Source organism: Hippopotamus amphibius, chromosome 14 (assembly GCF_030028045.1).
Source record: "Hippopotamus amphibius kiboko isolate mHipAmp2 chromosome 14, mHipAmp2.hap2, whole genome shotgun sequence".
Classification (NCBI taxonomy): domain Eukaryota; kingdom Metazoa; phylum Chordata; class Mammalia; order Artiodactyla; family Hippopotamidae; genus Hippopotamus; species Hippopotamus amphibius.
In genome coordinates, this window is record NC_080199.1 from 59,922,926 (window position 1) to 59,937,952 (window position 15,027).

Genomic DNA, 15,027 nt, shown 5'->3' on the forward strand with positions numbered 1-15,027 from the left:
GGGGAGAGGGAGTGTTCCCTCCGAGCACTGTATACACACCCACAGGCTCTCTTGCAATATGATTCCACTCTATAAACGCACACCATCAAGGTTGCCTTTGTCATGAGGTTTACAATCTGACAGTGCCTTCAAAACTTCATCTTCACGAAGCAGTTATAGTTGAAGGAAACGAGAGACCCAAACAAATTGCTTTGAAAACAAGTCGGGGACAGGCTTCTGCAGCAACCCTCCACCTCCTGTAGCTCTTCCCTGGCACGTGGTCTCGCCCAGCTCCCGGCACCTCCACTTCTCGCGGTGTGTGTACTCCTCTGTGCCACCCAGTCCCGTCCCCTCAAATGCTGACTTGGTGTGGTCAGCCAAGCCACCCTGCCCCTTTCTGCCTCACGACTTGTCAACTAAACTCCCAGTGCTCATCACGTCTGTCTTTTGATAACTTAGATCTCAGGAAACAGGGGACCCAGCTCATCCACCCTACCAGGCGATGAGCTGCAGGTCCCAGCCAGTTGAAGGATTGGACACCCCGGGCTCAGATGTGGCTGGAGAGGAGGGAAGAGGACAAAATATGGGTGTCTGAGCCCCACGGGCTGTGAGCGGAGCACTTTCCCTTAAAGGGGCCCTGGGTGTGAAAGATGCTCTCAGGCTCAGCCTGTCAAATGCAGTCTTGAATATTTCAGCCCTCTGAGCTGGTCCAAAGGAAAGGAACGGTACAGAATCCAGTGTTTTTCCTTTTTCTTTTTTTCAATCTCTCTTTCTCTCTCTGTCTCACACACACACATACACACCGGCAGCTTCCTTTCATTTCAGCTTGGCATTGCTGTTAACCCATGTGATGTCTTTCTTCCTTCCAGAAAGATGGTTTCTGGCCTGCCATCCAACTCCACAGAAGATGTTCCTGGAGTCAGTTTCCTGCCACTGTGTTGGTTTTGTAAGTCACGCTCACCAGCTCCACATTTAGCCTCCTGTGGCTATAACTGCAAAATCCAGTGGTCACATTCCATCCCTTGCAGGGTCTCTTCCAGCTCTGAAATCTGTGGTTCAGCAGTTCAGGAGAAATTAGGTGGAGGACGCAGGCAAAGAGGCCTGCGGGGCTTTCCAACTGGCTTTGAAGCTGCTTTGAGGCAAAACTGTGTGGTTGGTGCCCTCTTGTGGGCAGATCTGACACCTCAAACAGCCACAGCACCTTGAGGAAATAAAATCAAAACTACAAAACACTTAGAGGATAATGGTTAACGTTGAATCGAGGGCTAAGTGTGGGTGCTGATTCACAGACGTCACGCCTGTCACCCCGTTAACCCCCTGGCACCCCTGCCCGGTGGTGCTGCTACTACTTCCACTTTAGACGAGAGGAAACTGAGGAACCCAAGGCAGACGCGACCTGTCCAAAGTCACAGCCCACAGAGCGAGCCAACTCAAGGAGCAGGATTCCAAGCTATATTTCAGAACTCAGCATTAATGCTGCCTCATTGGAGGAAAATGCCTTTAAATGTTTTTCAAGATGGAAAACCACTTTGGAGATCATCTCGCCCACATTTCCCCAAATGGCCCCCTGTCTGGAGGTCGTTCTGCATGATGAAAATAAAGTTACGGGTCTGTGATGGTGGTGGTGGGGAGGTAGGGTGTTCCATGATCAGACACGTTTGAGAAACACTGGGTTAAAGAACATTTATGGTGATGCTTCTGTCTTCCTTATGCTAATGTGCGTGGAGAAAGAAAGTGATAGGATATGCTCATAAATCGCAAGCTCCTTAGACCAGGGCTTCTCATTATGTCTTAGTTCTTCAACCTTATAACACACTGGGCCAGATAATCCTTTGCTGTGGGGACTGTGCTGTGCATTGTAGGACAGCAGCATTCCTGGCTTCTACCCGCTAGATGCCAGGGCAGCCCCTCTTTCACAAGTTACGTCTCCAGCCATGGCTAGATGTCCCCTGAGGGGCAAGACTGAAACCCTTGCTTTAGACCACAGAGCTCTTTTCTTCGTGGAGCAACTCAAAGGACTAATGCTCCAGGGAACCCACTTCTGGAAACACTGATTTAGTTCATTTCTGCTCAGTTTACAGGTGAGGAAAGGAAGACCCAGGGAGGTGAGGTGACTTGCTTTTGTCAGTCATATAACTTGAGTGACGCATGTAACCTGTGTTTCCAAATAAACCCTGGGCCTTTTGGCTTCAGCCCTATCCTCGCTTCTCTTAAGTGACGCCGAGAATGGGGCTGGGGGTGGGGTCAGGAGACAGCCCTCACTCAGCTCTGTGAAGCCCTAGCTTTGTCACGGGTGCTGCTTCACAGATATTTAAACGCTGGGCATATTTTTGTTTTCTCTTCTTGATGCAGCTTGTGGACCCAGGGCACTTAGACACTCACTGAAGGACAGACCAGCTCATGGCTGACCCTGTGGTCAAAGTCCTACTGTAGAGAATTTCTGTTTTTCAACCAAAAGTAAGAAAAAGGCTAAGTTCAGAAAGAGTCCCTTTTCCTTACTGAATTCTTCCATAGTCCCCTTTCCTTGTGGATTTCCCAACCGTGGTAGTGCTGGGGACAAAGTTGGCATCTCACGTCTTCTTTCCCTCAAGGACCTTTAGAATGGGGGTAGATTTCCATTTACTGAGACTGATTTGAACGTGCAGTTAGGATCAGGGTATAAATGGCAGGGGGTCAGATGATGTTGGTAGAGGGCACATGCAGAGTTTTCTGAGACCAGGACCCCACAGGAGTGGGAAGTTGGACTAGGTACAAATTTAGGTTCTCTTTTGCCTCTCCATGGGCTTGGTGTATAGCCCATTCTAGAAGCAGGCACACACTTTATGCCTCTCTGTCCATTCCAAATTGGGGTTTCGACTGCCTAAATTCTACCCTTGGGAGAGTAAGGGGGTATTCTGTGGCCAGTTGTTTCTGGCTTGGGGTGATGAGTGCTTGGTGCTCTGCAAAGCTGTTCTCACCCTTGAAATGCACACACAATAGCGACAACATTCACTGTCACTCGTATCGTGCTTCCCATGCGGCCGGTACTGCTCTGCATGCGTTACACTTACAACCCATTTGATCTTCACAACAACCTCACGTGGCAGAGACTGCTTTTATGTCCATTTTACAGATGAGGAAACCGAGACATGATTGTTACATCACTTGCACAAGGTCACAGAACTAAGTATATGAGCCAGCTTTGAAACCCAAGGGTTTCTGCCCATCACCCCTGTCCCCCCTCCCACCCCAGCCCCAGGCCTAAAAACAGCCCTGAGAGCTCCACCTGTAAAGAGGTAAAGATACTGTAGATTTACCAGTAAACCACTCCTGGCGCAGTGTGGTGCTTTTTGTAATGATTGGAAAGATAGGATAAACCAACTCTTCCTTATAAGACGATGATACATTGTCCTCCTGGGAAAATGACATGCTTAAATTACAATCTGATCGACCACCTTCCTAAAGGATGATTTTCTAGTTGATGATAATGATTGATTCGCTGCTTCACTTCCCGTGGAGACACCAACATGGAATGCTGTTGACTTTGGTAGCCTTGATGTGCGCACGTCATTGCTTGAGGCTCAGACTCAAAGCAATGCTGCCACCTGCTGTAGAGACGGATGATTTCTTCTTTTTTTCTCTTTCCTAAACAATGTCAGCAGTCAGAAACAGGAGGGAGAGAGATTACCCATCTCAACCAATCTCCCCAAGTGCTGAGTTGGTGCCTAATTGTGGTCATGGCCAAAGATATAATTTTGTGACTGCATTTTGTGACTGTATACTTCGAGGTCTTAATCACAACACTGATGCCTGGACAACAGACCGTCAGTTTCTCTCAACCCCACTGCTGCCACTGCAGTGTTAGGCACCATTAGCTCTTGCTTGGACCTGGATGGCCTCCAGCTGATCATCCAGCCACTATTTCTTCCCCTAAATATGCCCTTCTCCAGGGTGGTCACTTTTATTTATTTGTTTATTTATTATTTATTTAACTTTTAATTTTATATTGGAATATAGCCGATTAACAGTGTTGTGATGGTTTCAGGCGCACAGCAAACAACTCAGCCATCCATGTACATGTATCCATTCTCCCCCAAACTCCCCTCCCATCCAGGCTGCCACAGAACATTGATGGTCACTTTTAAATGTAGAGCAAAGCACCCTACTCCCCTTCATATAATACAATCCTCCAATGGGCTTCTGTTTCACACAGAATAAAATCCAGACTCCTTCCTGCGGCCTCGGCAGCCTCACATGATCTAGCTCCTGCCTGCTCTCTGGTCACTGCCTGGGTTGCTCCAGCCATTATCTTCCGGTTTGGGGACATAGCAGGCACCTTTGTACCTTGGGTCTTTTGCATTTGCCATTCTTCCTGCCAAAGAATGCTCAGGCTGTGTATCTTTGCATGTCTGTCTGCCCTTTGTTATTTAAGGCTCAGAATCAGGCTTTTCCCCAGAGACAATCTCTCTGGCTATTTGTTTTTAAAATAGAAAACCTCAGTCTCTACCACATAATAGAGGCACAATAAATATTAATTTTCTTCCTTTTTCCAGACATCCCAGGCTCTTGCGCTGTTCACACAGACAAAGCCATGGGTAGAAAGAATTATCGTTTGAATCCTTACCTGCCCCCAGCTCTGGAGTTGGTACAAAACTAGGAGAACTCATTAACCTGTTAGCATAAGCTAATATAGCTGGAAGGCTGAGGGGCTCGTCATACGTAGGTGAGTTTGGCTTGTGTCTGTGTGGGGCTGGGGTCCTCAGGACAGGGAGGTCTAGTTGGAGCACCAGAGGACCTTGTTAAAGGAACTGGACTAAACCAAGGGAAGGCCGGGGTCCATAGCCACCCTGCCCCCCTACACCCACCTGTTCATCCTTACAGTTACCCACACCCTAGGTCCCCCACTGCTACCACCAACCCACATTTATGAAAACAAACACCTCCAGATCCAAACTAGCTCTTTCCCCTCAGGCTAAATGTCAGAGAAGGGTCTCAGGGCAGAGAGAAATGAGAGAGTGAAAGCAAAGGCAGGATGTTTCAAGGCCAGACCAGAAGTAATGGGCATCACCTCCACTTGACTTTCACCCACCCCTTTTTCACCACATTGGCTCCTCCAGATGCAAGGGGCTAGGACCGTGTGTCCAGGAAGAGAAGAGCAGTATTGGTGGACACGCTACAAGCTGTAAACACATTCTTCTTCTTCTTTTTTTTGTTGTTGTTGTTTTTTTTTAATAGACCCCTGGTTAATAGGAGCCACTATCCCTTAATTGATGTAATAAAGATTGTCCACCAGCTACTAATAAGCCGTTTTCTGTTGTATATTGATAGAGAAGCTGTCCCCAGAGAAGGCATGGAGCTCTTGCCTGACCCTCATGGAGTCCATAATGAGCAGAGTTCAGGAGAAGGAGTTCAGATCCCGGTAACTAGCATCTGGAGTCCAGCCCGTGCCCAAGGCACCTTTATATGCCTGGCAACACCACCCCCTCAACAAATGGCCTATGGAATGGCTTCGTTAATTTGTTTTTAATGTTGAAACTTGTTTCACGTGAATGGGACCGAGGGTGAGAACGACAGAGTGGGGATAGGGAGGTGGCAGAAGGGGACGCTTCCCAAATGAGCAAGGAGAAGCTTTTCTGCCTCTGCCTGGGTGTAGCAAGAGTGCTCTGTGAGTGGAAGGCTGACCTGCAGGCTGATTGGCCTGGACGCCAGGACCGGTGGTGACCTAAGGCATCCCTCCAGCCTCCCTGCAGCCGGCTTCCTCTTCTCGCTGAAAGGCACAGTGAAGACGTGTCAGCGAGGAGCTGGGAGCCTCAGCCCATGCCATCACGGCTCAGCTGGTTTCGTGCCAACCAGATATCACATACAGGAAGCCTCTGGCACAAGACTTCTCAAGGTCATTTCCAACGGGGGGGGGGGTGTGGGAGAGAATCGAATTGTCTCACTGTTAACATCCTTTATAAGATGCTTCCTCAAAACAAACATTTAAGGATCTATCTTTAACTAATTCCCCAACTGGTTTGGGGAATTCGAGTTCTTCATTTCACCAGAAACTAAAATAGTGCTTTCATGAGTGATGTCACGGATGGCAGACCGCAAACACAACTGTAAAACCTCAGCCTAAAACTGAGAAAACACACTCCTCCACTTCCTCACACACATAGGGGCCGCTCTCCCAGCCGAGAGAACTAAGGATCCAAGAGCTTAACCATCGAGTTGAAACAAAGCCTGTGCTTCTCTCTGCCCCCTCTGCCTGCACCTCCAGGCACCCCAGGGCTGTCCCTGACCTTCATCCTGCTGTGTCCTTGCCTCCACGCTCCTACCTGGGGTCAGGTCCTCTGCTGGGGGCTTCACTTCAGGTCAAATCCTCACGTCAACCGCATATCTTTTTTTATCCCCCATTTTCCAAACAGAAGCTCAGCTATTGATAATTTAAGTGGCGTGGTCAGAGTCACACAGGTAGGACGTGGCAGATCTGGGATTCGGTCCACAGTTTTGGCCGACGATTCTCACCCAAGTCACCACACCAGAGTGTCTTTGGGATGGCTTCCCCGCCTCACCCCACGTGCCCTGGTATAACTCGCTACTCGCAGCCGAGAATCACAACAGTAAAGGACGTGTTATGGGGATTTTCCAAGGAAAGAGTATAACGGCAGAAAATTAATCACTGAGATGCTGGTACGAGCAGCACCTCGGTGCCTCACCGTGGGCGATGAGAAACACCAGGTCTCCATCTTCCTTCCAGCAGCCGGGGAGGAGGCGCACATGGGAAAACCAGGCAAGGAGTAAAGCCCATTAAAGAGCAATCCGTGGCACAACAGATTACTTCCCTCCGGGGTGCTGCCCGTGGGCTAAGGCCACTTCTCCGTTCCAACAGGTACCTTACTGGGAAGGAGCCTCTATTACCACGGCAGGGAGGAACTACAGTCCAGTCAAACCTGTAGCCTGGTTATTTAAATGGCCTCATTCTTCCTCAAAATAACACATCAAAAGTATCACTTCCTGGTAGCTCCTGTGCACTCATCCTCAGCATGAAAGATGTGTCTCACACCCATACGTGCGCACACACGCACACTCGCACGCGCACACTGGCCAGTGCCTTACAGACATGGCAGCCTGAGCGCAGAGCCTGTCAAGCAATGCACAAGCCATAGCAACTCCCTCAAATCAACACAGGGGAGAATGTGAGACAGTGCTCAGCACAATGCCACCAACTTAGGTTTGACCAGCACTTACAAGTTCAAGTTTTGGTTTTTTTTGTTATAATCTCAAAAAGATACCATGCAAGAAGTGGGGGTTGGAACATGGTCTTTGCAGGCAGGCAGCATGCACAGCCTGTGGGAACCTAGGTAAATTATTTCTCTTCTCGACGCCTCAGTGTCCTTACCTGTAACGTGGAGATATTGACACGCGCCTTGTAGAGCTGTTCTGGGGAATATCAACATGCCCCTCAGATCCTGGATTCCTAAGATGGAATATAAGCTATGGGTAAAAATGAAAGTGTCTTAAATTTCATCTCATTTATCTTATCCTATGTGCCTAAATTTCTATTTAAAAGAGACCTAAAAAAAAAAGAGGGGACTTCCCTGGTGGCATAGTGGTTTAAGAATCTGCCTGCCAATGCATGGGACACATGTTTGATCTCTAGTCCGGGAAGATCCCACATGCCTCGAAGCAACTAAGACTGTGCACCACAGCTACTGAGCCTGTGCTTGAGAGCCCACAAGCCACAATAACTGAGCCTGCGAGCCACAACTACTGAAGCCTGCGCGCCTAGAGCCCGTGCCCCACAAGAGAAGCCACCGCAATGAGAAGCCCGTGTACCACAATGAACAGTGGTCCCTGCTCGCCGCAACTGGAGAGAGCCCGTGTGCAGCACCAAAGACCCAACGCAGCCAATAAATAAATAAATAAATTTATTAAAAAAAATAAATTACACCAAGATTTTTTTTTTAGTTAAAAAAATAAAAAATAAAAGAGACCTAGCTTAAATAATGAATGGGGGCATAGCTCCAGCAGAGGCATCTGGGACAGGCAAACAATTGATAGGATGAGAAGACATCAGATTGATAGGAGACACTCATTTCTTGCAAGTACTCAATAGCATCCCACTGAATGAAACACATGCACACACACACACACACATGACTGGATGGGGTAAGGGAATGACCTGTCCTACTTTACTGCCTGCCTGTGCTGTCTGACAAGTTCATTCCGAGTAGGTTTACTTAGGACGTGAGAATCCCAGGGATATGACACCATGTTCCAGACTAAAGATGTGCCAAGAAGGGACCCAGTGCCTGGGCCCTTTCTCAAGGAAGAGAAAGTATATAGGAGGTAGAAGAAAAAGTAAGCTCACATGTTTCAAGAAAGCATGTAAATAGGAGAAATATTAGGAAAAAGAAATTCATAAAGGTTTAGTGATTCACTTAACCCTGTTAATGGGATATCTGTGATTTTAAAGTTATTACTAGAACCACATTGTTCATTAACAGCATTTCCCCACAGCGTATTTAAGTCTTCACATATCTTATGGTCGATTTTATATCTGTGAGACAAAAACCCTGATGGGCAGGGATAAAGTTCTATTCACTCATGCATCCCTTGACTTTGTGGAATAGAGATGACAAATACAGGTTTGATTTGTGCCGTCTGAAAGAGCACATCTAGAGGCAACTATTTCAAACGGCACCTCCATGCACAGCTAAGCAACTCAAACTCATCTTGACACATGTAACTAGAGGAGTAACACGTACCCTCTATACAAACCTTGGGATAAGTAAAATCTGTAAGACTGATACAATTACAAAATGGAATTTAAGTCAGAAAAAAAAGCCTGAGCACACAGATTTTTGGTTGCATTTTTGTTCATTGAAAGTACCAATCCCTTCCACAAAGCAAGCTTTACGGGAAGAGGAACTCAGTAATTCATCTTGTCAGTTACAATTCATAAAAAATAGGCTCCACCATTAGCTAAATACAACCATGCAAATACAATTTAAGAAGTATCAAAAAAAAAAACCCTTAAAAAAAAACCTGTAGCAGCAAAAACATTGAACAAGTGTAAACAAAATCACCAGTAACAACCCTATGCTTAATAACAAAGAATCTGCATTCTTTTAAAATATTAAATATATATAATAAAGAGAATATTGGCCATCTTTTTTCTTAATGGACAACAGTCAATAATAAAACAATGTTATCAATAGGAGACACAAAAACGACGTGATCATAACGCGTGTTTCACAGTCTTTCTCACGATGGTCAAGGGCATCACGTTGCCGCAGAGGGCAAACTTTCCAGAAGTCTTCTCCTTGCCGTGATCCTCGCACAGCGGGGGCACTCGGAGGACTGGAAGCACTGCTTGTGAAAGCAAGCTCTGCACACTGTGAGCAAGGAGGACAGCCGTCAGCAAACGGGTAGCTGCTTTTCTCAAACATATATAGGTGTTTACCCCCATCCTGGGGAGAGAGAGGATCTGAATCCAGAAATCGGAGTCTTCCAAAGAGAAATCAGGGAGGTTGAAACTCAGAGGGACTATAACGTCTCCAGGAGGCCACAAGGACCAGTGGAACGTGAGGCTCAGAGAGCTTGAAGTAGTGGATGCTGCAGTGCCTCCCGGATCCACCCAAAGACCACCACCCCAGGTGCTAAGAGTATGGGTGGCTCATGGCTCAGGAGGTGGCATCCCTTCTCTGGAAATGGCCCTAACTAAAGAGAGCTGCCTTGATCAAGGGCATGCCTCCTTACTGGCCCCAGCCCGCATCTGGTCAATATGAGGTTTAAAGGCCTGGCTTGCTCTCTGTCCCCAGTTTGGGAAAATACTGAAAAACCATCCCAGCTCCACAGTTCCCCCTGAGATGCACCGAGTCTTCATGGCAACCCCACCACAGTTCAACCTCTCCCTTTGCCCAACCCTGCTGCCTTCATACCCTTGTGGGTGTTGAGCCTGAGAGCATGCCCCAGTGAACTTGGGATTGACTGTGATTCAGTTATAAAACAGGGGCAGCTGTAACTTGCCCTGATGTAGAAGAATTGGAGGACAGGCCAAACAGGGGCCACTTCTTCTCCAAACCCTGTTCCATAAGATATCATCCTTTATCTCTGCCCCATTGAAATACTCCTCCCTGTGCACCCAAAACTTTACTGGCTCCAATTCAACATAGAAGCACACACCAGCATCATTATACTTTAAAGAAATAGTACCATGCTTTAGTTATTAAGCTGTTATTAAGCTTAAGTGAATTTTGTGCTTAAGTCATCAAACTTAACTTTGCACTTGTTATTAAACTACTACGACGCTTATGGTATTATGGTATTAAAATACCTGAACATCTTCTACATGTTGTGGTCTGAAACGGAAAGATGACAGCTGTACTCCGGCAAAATTCACAGATGAAGCCCTTTCCTTGACACAGCTGTAAGAACAGGAGTCAAAAAGTGAGAGTCCTCATCGGTAATGTTTCTCCTGATGGAGAAACTGTTACCCCTTTCACAGAACTTTATAAACACCAGTTTTTTTCCCCAGGCATTGAAATCTCTTATTCTAGCATCCCCCAAATCGACTGCGGAAGTAACACGTTTCTGCATTTAAAAAGTTTATGTAAATTTGTGAATTGTAATTTTCATAGAAGTCAAGAGGAAGTGTTTTGCATAGGACACAAGAGATGCCTAAGTAACCTATCATATTTGCACAAGGCCCCTGAACGTCATGGATGTACATAACAATTAAAAACATCATCTATGGCAAGGTGAAGCCAAGACTGTAGGCCACTCTCACTATACAAGAGTTCTACCGACATACAGTTTTGTAAACACCAATTTTTAAATGTCTACGATTCCAGCCTCTAGAAAGAACGGGATGCTATATCCTGCCACGATGGATAAATCAGAACAGTAAATGTGCGTTTCTTTTGCCTGGAGAAACTGGACATCAGGGCAGTTTGAGGCACCAGCGAAAGAGGCTGACATTAAACATGTGTTCTTAAATGCTCTCATTTGGTTTCTGGTAGCGTCCCTGCAATTCGTCAATCCGTGAAGACACCGAGCTCCGGTTCCACTGGACCTTGAGTCTACAGGGCTGTATTTGGCACGTCAAGGCAGATGGGAGTTGAGGGAGGCCCTGTGCAGGGCTGGGCACCCAGACTGCAAGTTGCTTGGCCCAGGCTTGCATCCCAGTAGGGTGCTCTTAGTCTGGAACGTAACAGCTCTGAACCTCGTTTTTCTTATCTGTAAATAGTGTTGCCATCACTTTCCTCAGAGTTTGTGAGGGTTAAACGAGGTGAGCACAGAACACTCAGCCCAGGCCCGGCCACGCAAGGGACAGCTCAGGGACGCACCTGCCAGGGAGATGAACCTCACCTCACAGCTGGCCACGTGCGCGAGGGAAACTTTCAGAATGTCCCTAAGCAAGGGCGCCAGCAGCCCTTTCTTGACCCGGACCAGGTCCTCCAGGGAGTACAGGTGGAGCTCATCTGTCAAGTGTTCCGGCACCTGCTCAAACTCCTTCAAGGTGCTGCCGGAGAGGAAACCAAGAGGAAATTAAAAACCCACCCACACAGGCTGAGGCAGAAACAGGGGGGTGTTTTTTTTCCTGGTACTCACACTGAATTTTTTGAACTCAACTTTTAAAAAAAATAGCCTCAAGAGCCAGTTAACCTTACTCCCCACTTTACATTTTGCACGTTTGCTTGGAAGCCAGGAAGCTAAAATTCCATAAATGCCGATTTCAAAAAGCTGAACAAGAAGAGAAAAGTGTCTCTGGCACCCTGCCCATGTGCATGTCAAGTGAAAGAAAACTGAAAATTTATTTTTCCAGTCCTGAAAACGTGTACTGAGATAAAAATTACCACTTGATTTATTTCTGCTAAATTTCAAGTCCATCAGCATCACTGAGTGATGTCTCAGGAGGGTAACCATGACTCCCAAACCACTGGTCCAGCGCTGAGATTAAGACTCAGGCATCCAACTGCAGGCTGGTCAAAGGCGCTTGGATGTCCCAAGGGCATTCAAAACTGAACATAATCTTCTCTGGGCCCTCCTGATCTCCTCCTGAATCCCCTAAATCGGTTAGCGGCATCACCACGCATTGCATTCCCAAGCCAGCCACTGCCTACACTGGACTTGACATTCTAGGGATGCCAAACCATGTTTAATTCTCCACCCAGCCTGAGGTCCGCGTTCACACTACTTCCTCAGCCAGAAGATCCCTGACCCTCTGTCTTCACTCTGACTTGCTCTTCAAGCTCCGGTTTTGTCCCCAGGAAGCCTTGTCTGCTCGCTCCCCTACTTTCTCCCATATGAACTACATGCTGCCCCCGCCCCCAGTGCCCACAGGGCACGTGCACAGTGACTGACACACACTCTGGCAAAGATCTCTCGGTGCCAACTTTCTCCCCAGACTCTCCCTTAACATGTGTCCTGTTGCTTGTTTATCTGAAGCAGAGCGGATATTCAAGAAATTTTTGTAGATGGTAAGGATTGTAAATGTGGTTATATGTTACAGAGAAAATTGAGGCCCAGAGAAGAAATTAACCTTTCACCCCAATGCCATGTGGTGAAGCTCAAGGCCAAACGACTGCAGAAGACAAGCTCCTCGCCAAGAAATGTAATTCAAAAGCAATGCAGCATCATTAAATAAAGATCAGAAATGGGAAGCAGCTTTAAAACACAACCAATTTTTTAAAAAACCTATGATCCCATCTATTATAACAAATAACCTTAACTCCTTGAGAAACCTACTCTTCCTCCACTTAAAAATATCTCTGCTAAATGAATTCATGCCTGTACCTTTATGGCCATAGATATTCATCCTCAGGCCATACCTATGGATGTCTCAGAGATTCAGCTGAAGCCTAGTGTTTTTTTTAAACAACAAAAGATATTTAAAGTGTATTAGGTGTTCAATAATAGGACAATACTTAAATTAATATCACATGATAATATAGAAAATTATGCAGCCAATAAAAGTTGACCTGCCTCTCTCTCAGGGGTTTTTAAAGGCCATTGGTACACCCATGAGGGTAGCAATACTAGTCATAATAACCAAGGGAAAGCAACCCACGATGGATGGATGGATCCACCAAATGTGGAATATACCTACGACGGAATGTCATTCAGCCTTTCAAAGGAAGGAAATCCTGACACAGCCCACAGTGTGGGCAAAGCTTGAAGACATGATGCTATGTGAAATAACCCAGTCACAAAATGACAAATACTGTATGATTGCACTCACATGAGGTACTTGGAATAGTCAAAATCATAGAGACAGAAAAGAGAATGGTAGTCCCCACGGGCTAGGGGAACAGAGCATGGGGAATCGTTGAATGGGTACAGAGTTTCAGTTTTACAAGATGAAAGAGCTCCATCCTGTGGATGGATGGTGGTGATGGTTGCCCAGCAACATGAATGTACCTAACACCTTAACTGAACACTTACAAAGGGTTAGGATGGTAAATCTTATGTGTATTTTATCACAATTTAATAATAAGAATAAGAATAGTAAAAGTCCACTGGCTAGTTTTTTCATCCTTATACTGGTCCATTCTTCTTAACATGTTAAATTCCCTGCGAGTGAGTTAGAAGGTTTAGCAACATTCAAGAGAGGGTCTGCATCCCCACGGAGAGACACGAGGTGACTGCTGGGTACTGGAAGAGCTGGACCAGGAGGCACAAAGGATCACCACGTGTGTGGAGGTTACCAGGCCTCCCCATTCACAGGCCACCCACCCCAGCCAGCACTAGTACCTTTCAGCAAACCTGCAGGTCTTCAACAGCTTCTTGATATGAAATAGCTGCTCCTGGATTTCCTGATGTGAGAAACCAAACAAGGGGAAAAGGTAAATGTGATGAATAACACTGGAAATGTATAAGTCAGAATTAAATATTATTTCTAACCCTGAAATACCACAACTCTAGAAAAATAAGCCTTTGAAATACACAGTCTATATAGCAGGGATTCATGACCAAGTCCAGAGAGCGACAGAGGGTCCAGGAGGGACCCAGGTATTGGGGAGCCTGAAGCTTATACAGTGTTGGGGGCCTCCTTTAAGAAAAATACCAAACTATGTACAAAAGAAGGCGATGCTGTGATTTGAGACACCATGGATAAACCTGGAGGTCATTATGCTAAGTGAGATATGCCAACACAGAAAGACAAACACTGCATGATCTCACGTATATGTGGAATCTAACACAGTCAAGGACATAAAAGCAGAGACTAGAAGGGTGACTCCCAGGGTGAGGACGTGGGGAAAATGGGGAGATGCCGAGTACACGGTACACCAGGGTACAGAGTTGCAGTCATGTAGGGTAAGTCTAGAGATCTCGTGTACAGCATGATGACTATAGTTGACAAGACTGTATTAAATACTGGAAATCTGCTGAGAGAGTAAATTTCAGGTGTTCTCACCACACACACCCAACAGGTAATTGTGTGAAGGGACGGACATGTTAACTAGCTTGACTAGTGTTTATGTACATCACCATGTATATGTACATCAAATCATCATGTTGTGTACCTTAAACACATACAATTTTTAATTAAAAGATAATAAAATTCAAAAGCTCTGTATACATGAAAACAATGCCTAAATGTAAAATTCGGTATGGGCCTTTGGAAAGAGCCCAAGCAGGCGAGGGTCTCTGAAGCTTAAGGTCCACCTGCTGGATGGTATATCTGCCCCTCAGCGGGTCTGTCTGGATCCCCTGAGCCGGGGAGATGCCCACAGGACCCTTTCAGCCGCTGGGCTCCCTTCCCGGGAAAGGCAGCTGCTCACCCTCACTCTGTCCAGCTCCTTGGCCTTCGTATACAGGCTGTGGCTGATGTGCAGCAGATTGAAGACGGGCTGGTACCATATGCTGTCCAGCAGCCATTTGGAGAAATTGCTGACGTAGTACTTCCTGAAGTCCCACATCCTGAGGATCCGGGCAGGGATGCAGGACTCTGCATATGAGTGGCAGCAGTCGCAGAAATACTTGCCCAGGTATTCGCAGTACCGGAGCCGCTTCACAAACTCTGCAGGGCGCAAAGGAGGATGAGCACGGATCACCTGACACCAGAAACCCATCCTC

General features: G+C 46.6%; 1 protein-coding gene across 4 annotated transcripts in view; it reads right to left on the bottom strand.

Annotated features, from left to right (window-relative positions):
- Nucleotides 1-7,897: 7,897 nt before the first annotated feature.
- The window catches only part of RUBCNL (rubicon like autophagy enhancer), a 40,528-nt gene continuing 33,398 nt past the window's right edge, over nucleotides 7,898-15,027 (bottom strand). For all 4 annotated transcript variants that reach the window (XM_057707822.1, XM_057707824.1, XM_057707823.1 and 1 more), the window contains 5 exons: nucleotides 14,733-14,971; nucleotides 13,702-13,763; nucleotides 11,317-11,470; nucleotides 10,283-10,373; nucleotides 7,898-9,341 (listed from right to left, as the gene is read on the bottom strand). In XM_057707822.1, coding sequence (XP_057563805.1) covers nucleotides 9,229-9,341; nucleotides 10,283-10,373; nucleotides 11,317-11,470; nucleotides 13,702-13,763; nucleotides 14,733-14,971 — 659 coding nt within the window. In that variant the 3' untranslated portion in view covers nucleotides 7,898-9,228. The remainder of the gene's footprint in view (nucleotides 9,342-10,282; nucleotides 10,374-11,316; nucleotides 11,471-13,701; nucleotides 13,764-14,732; nucleotides 14,972-15,027) is intronic.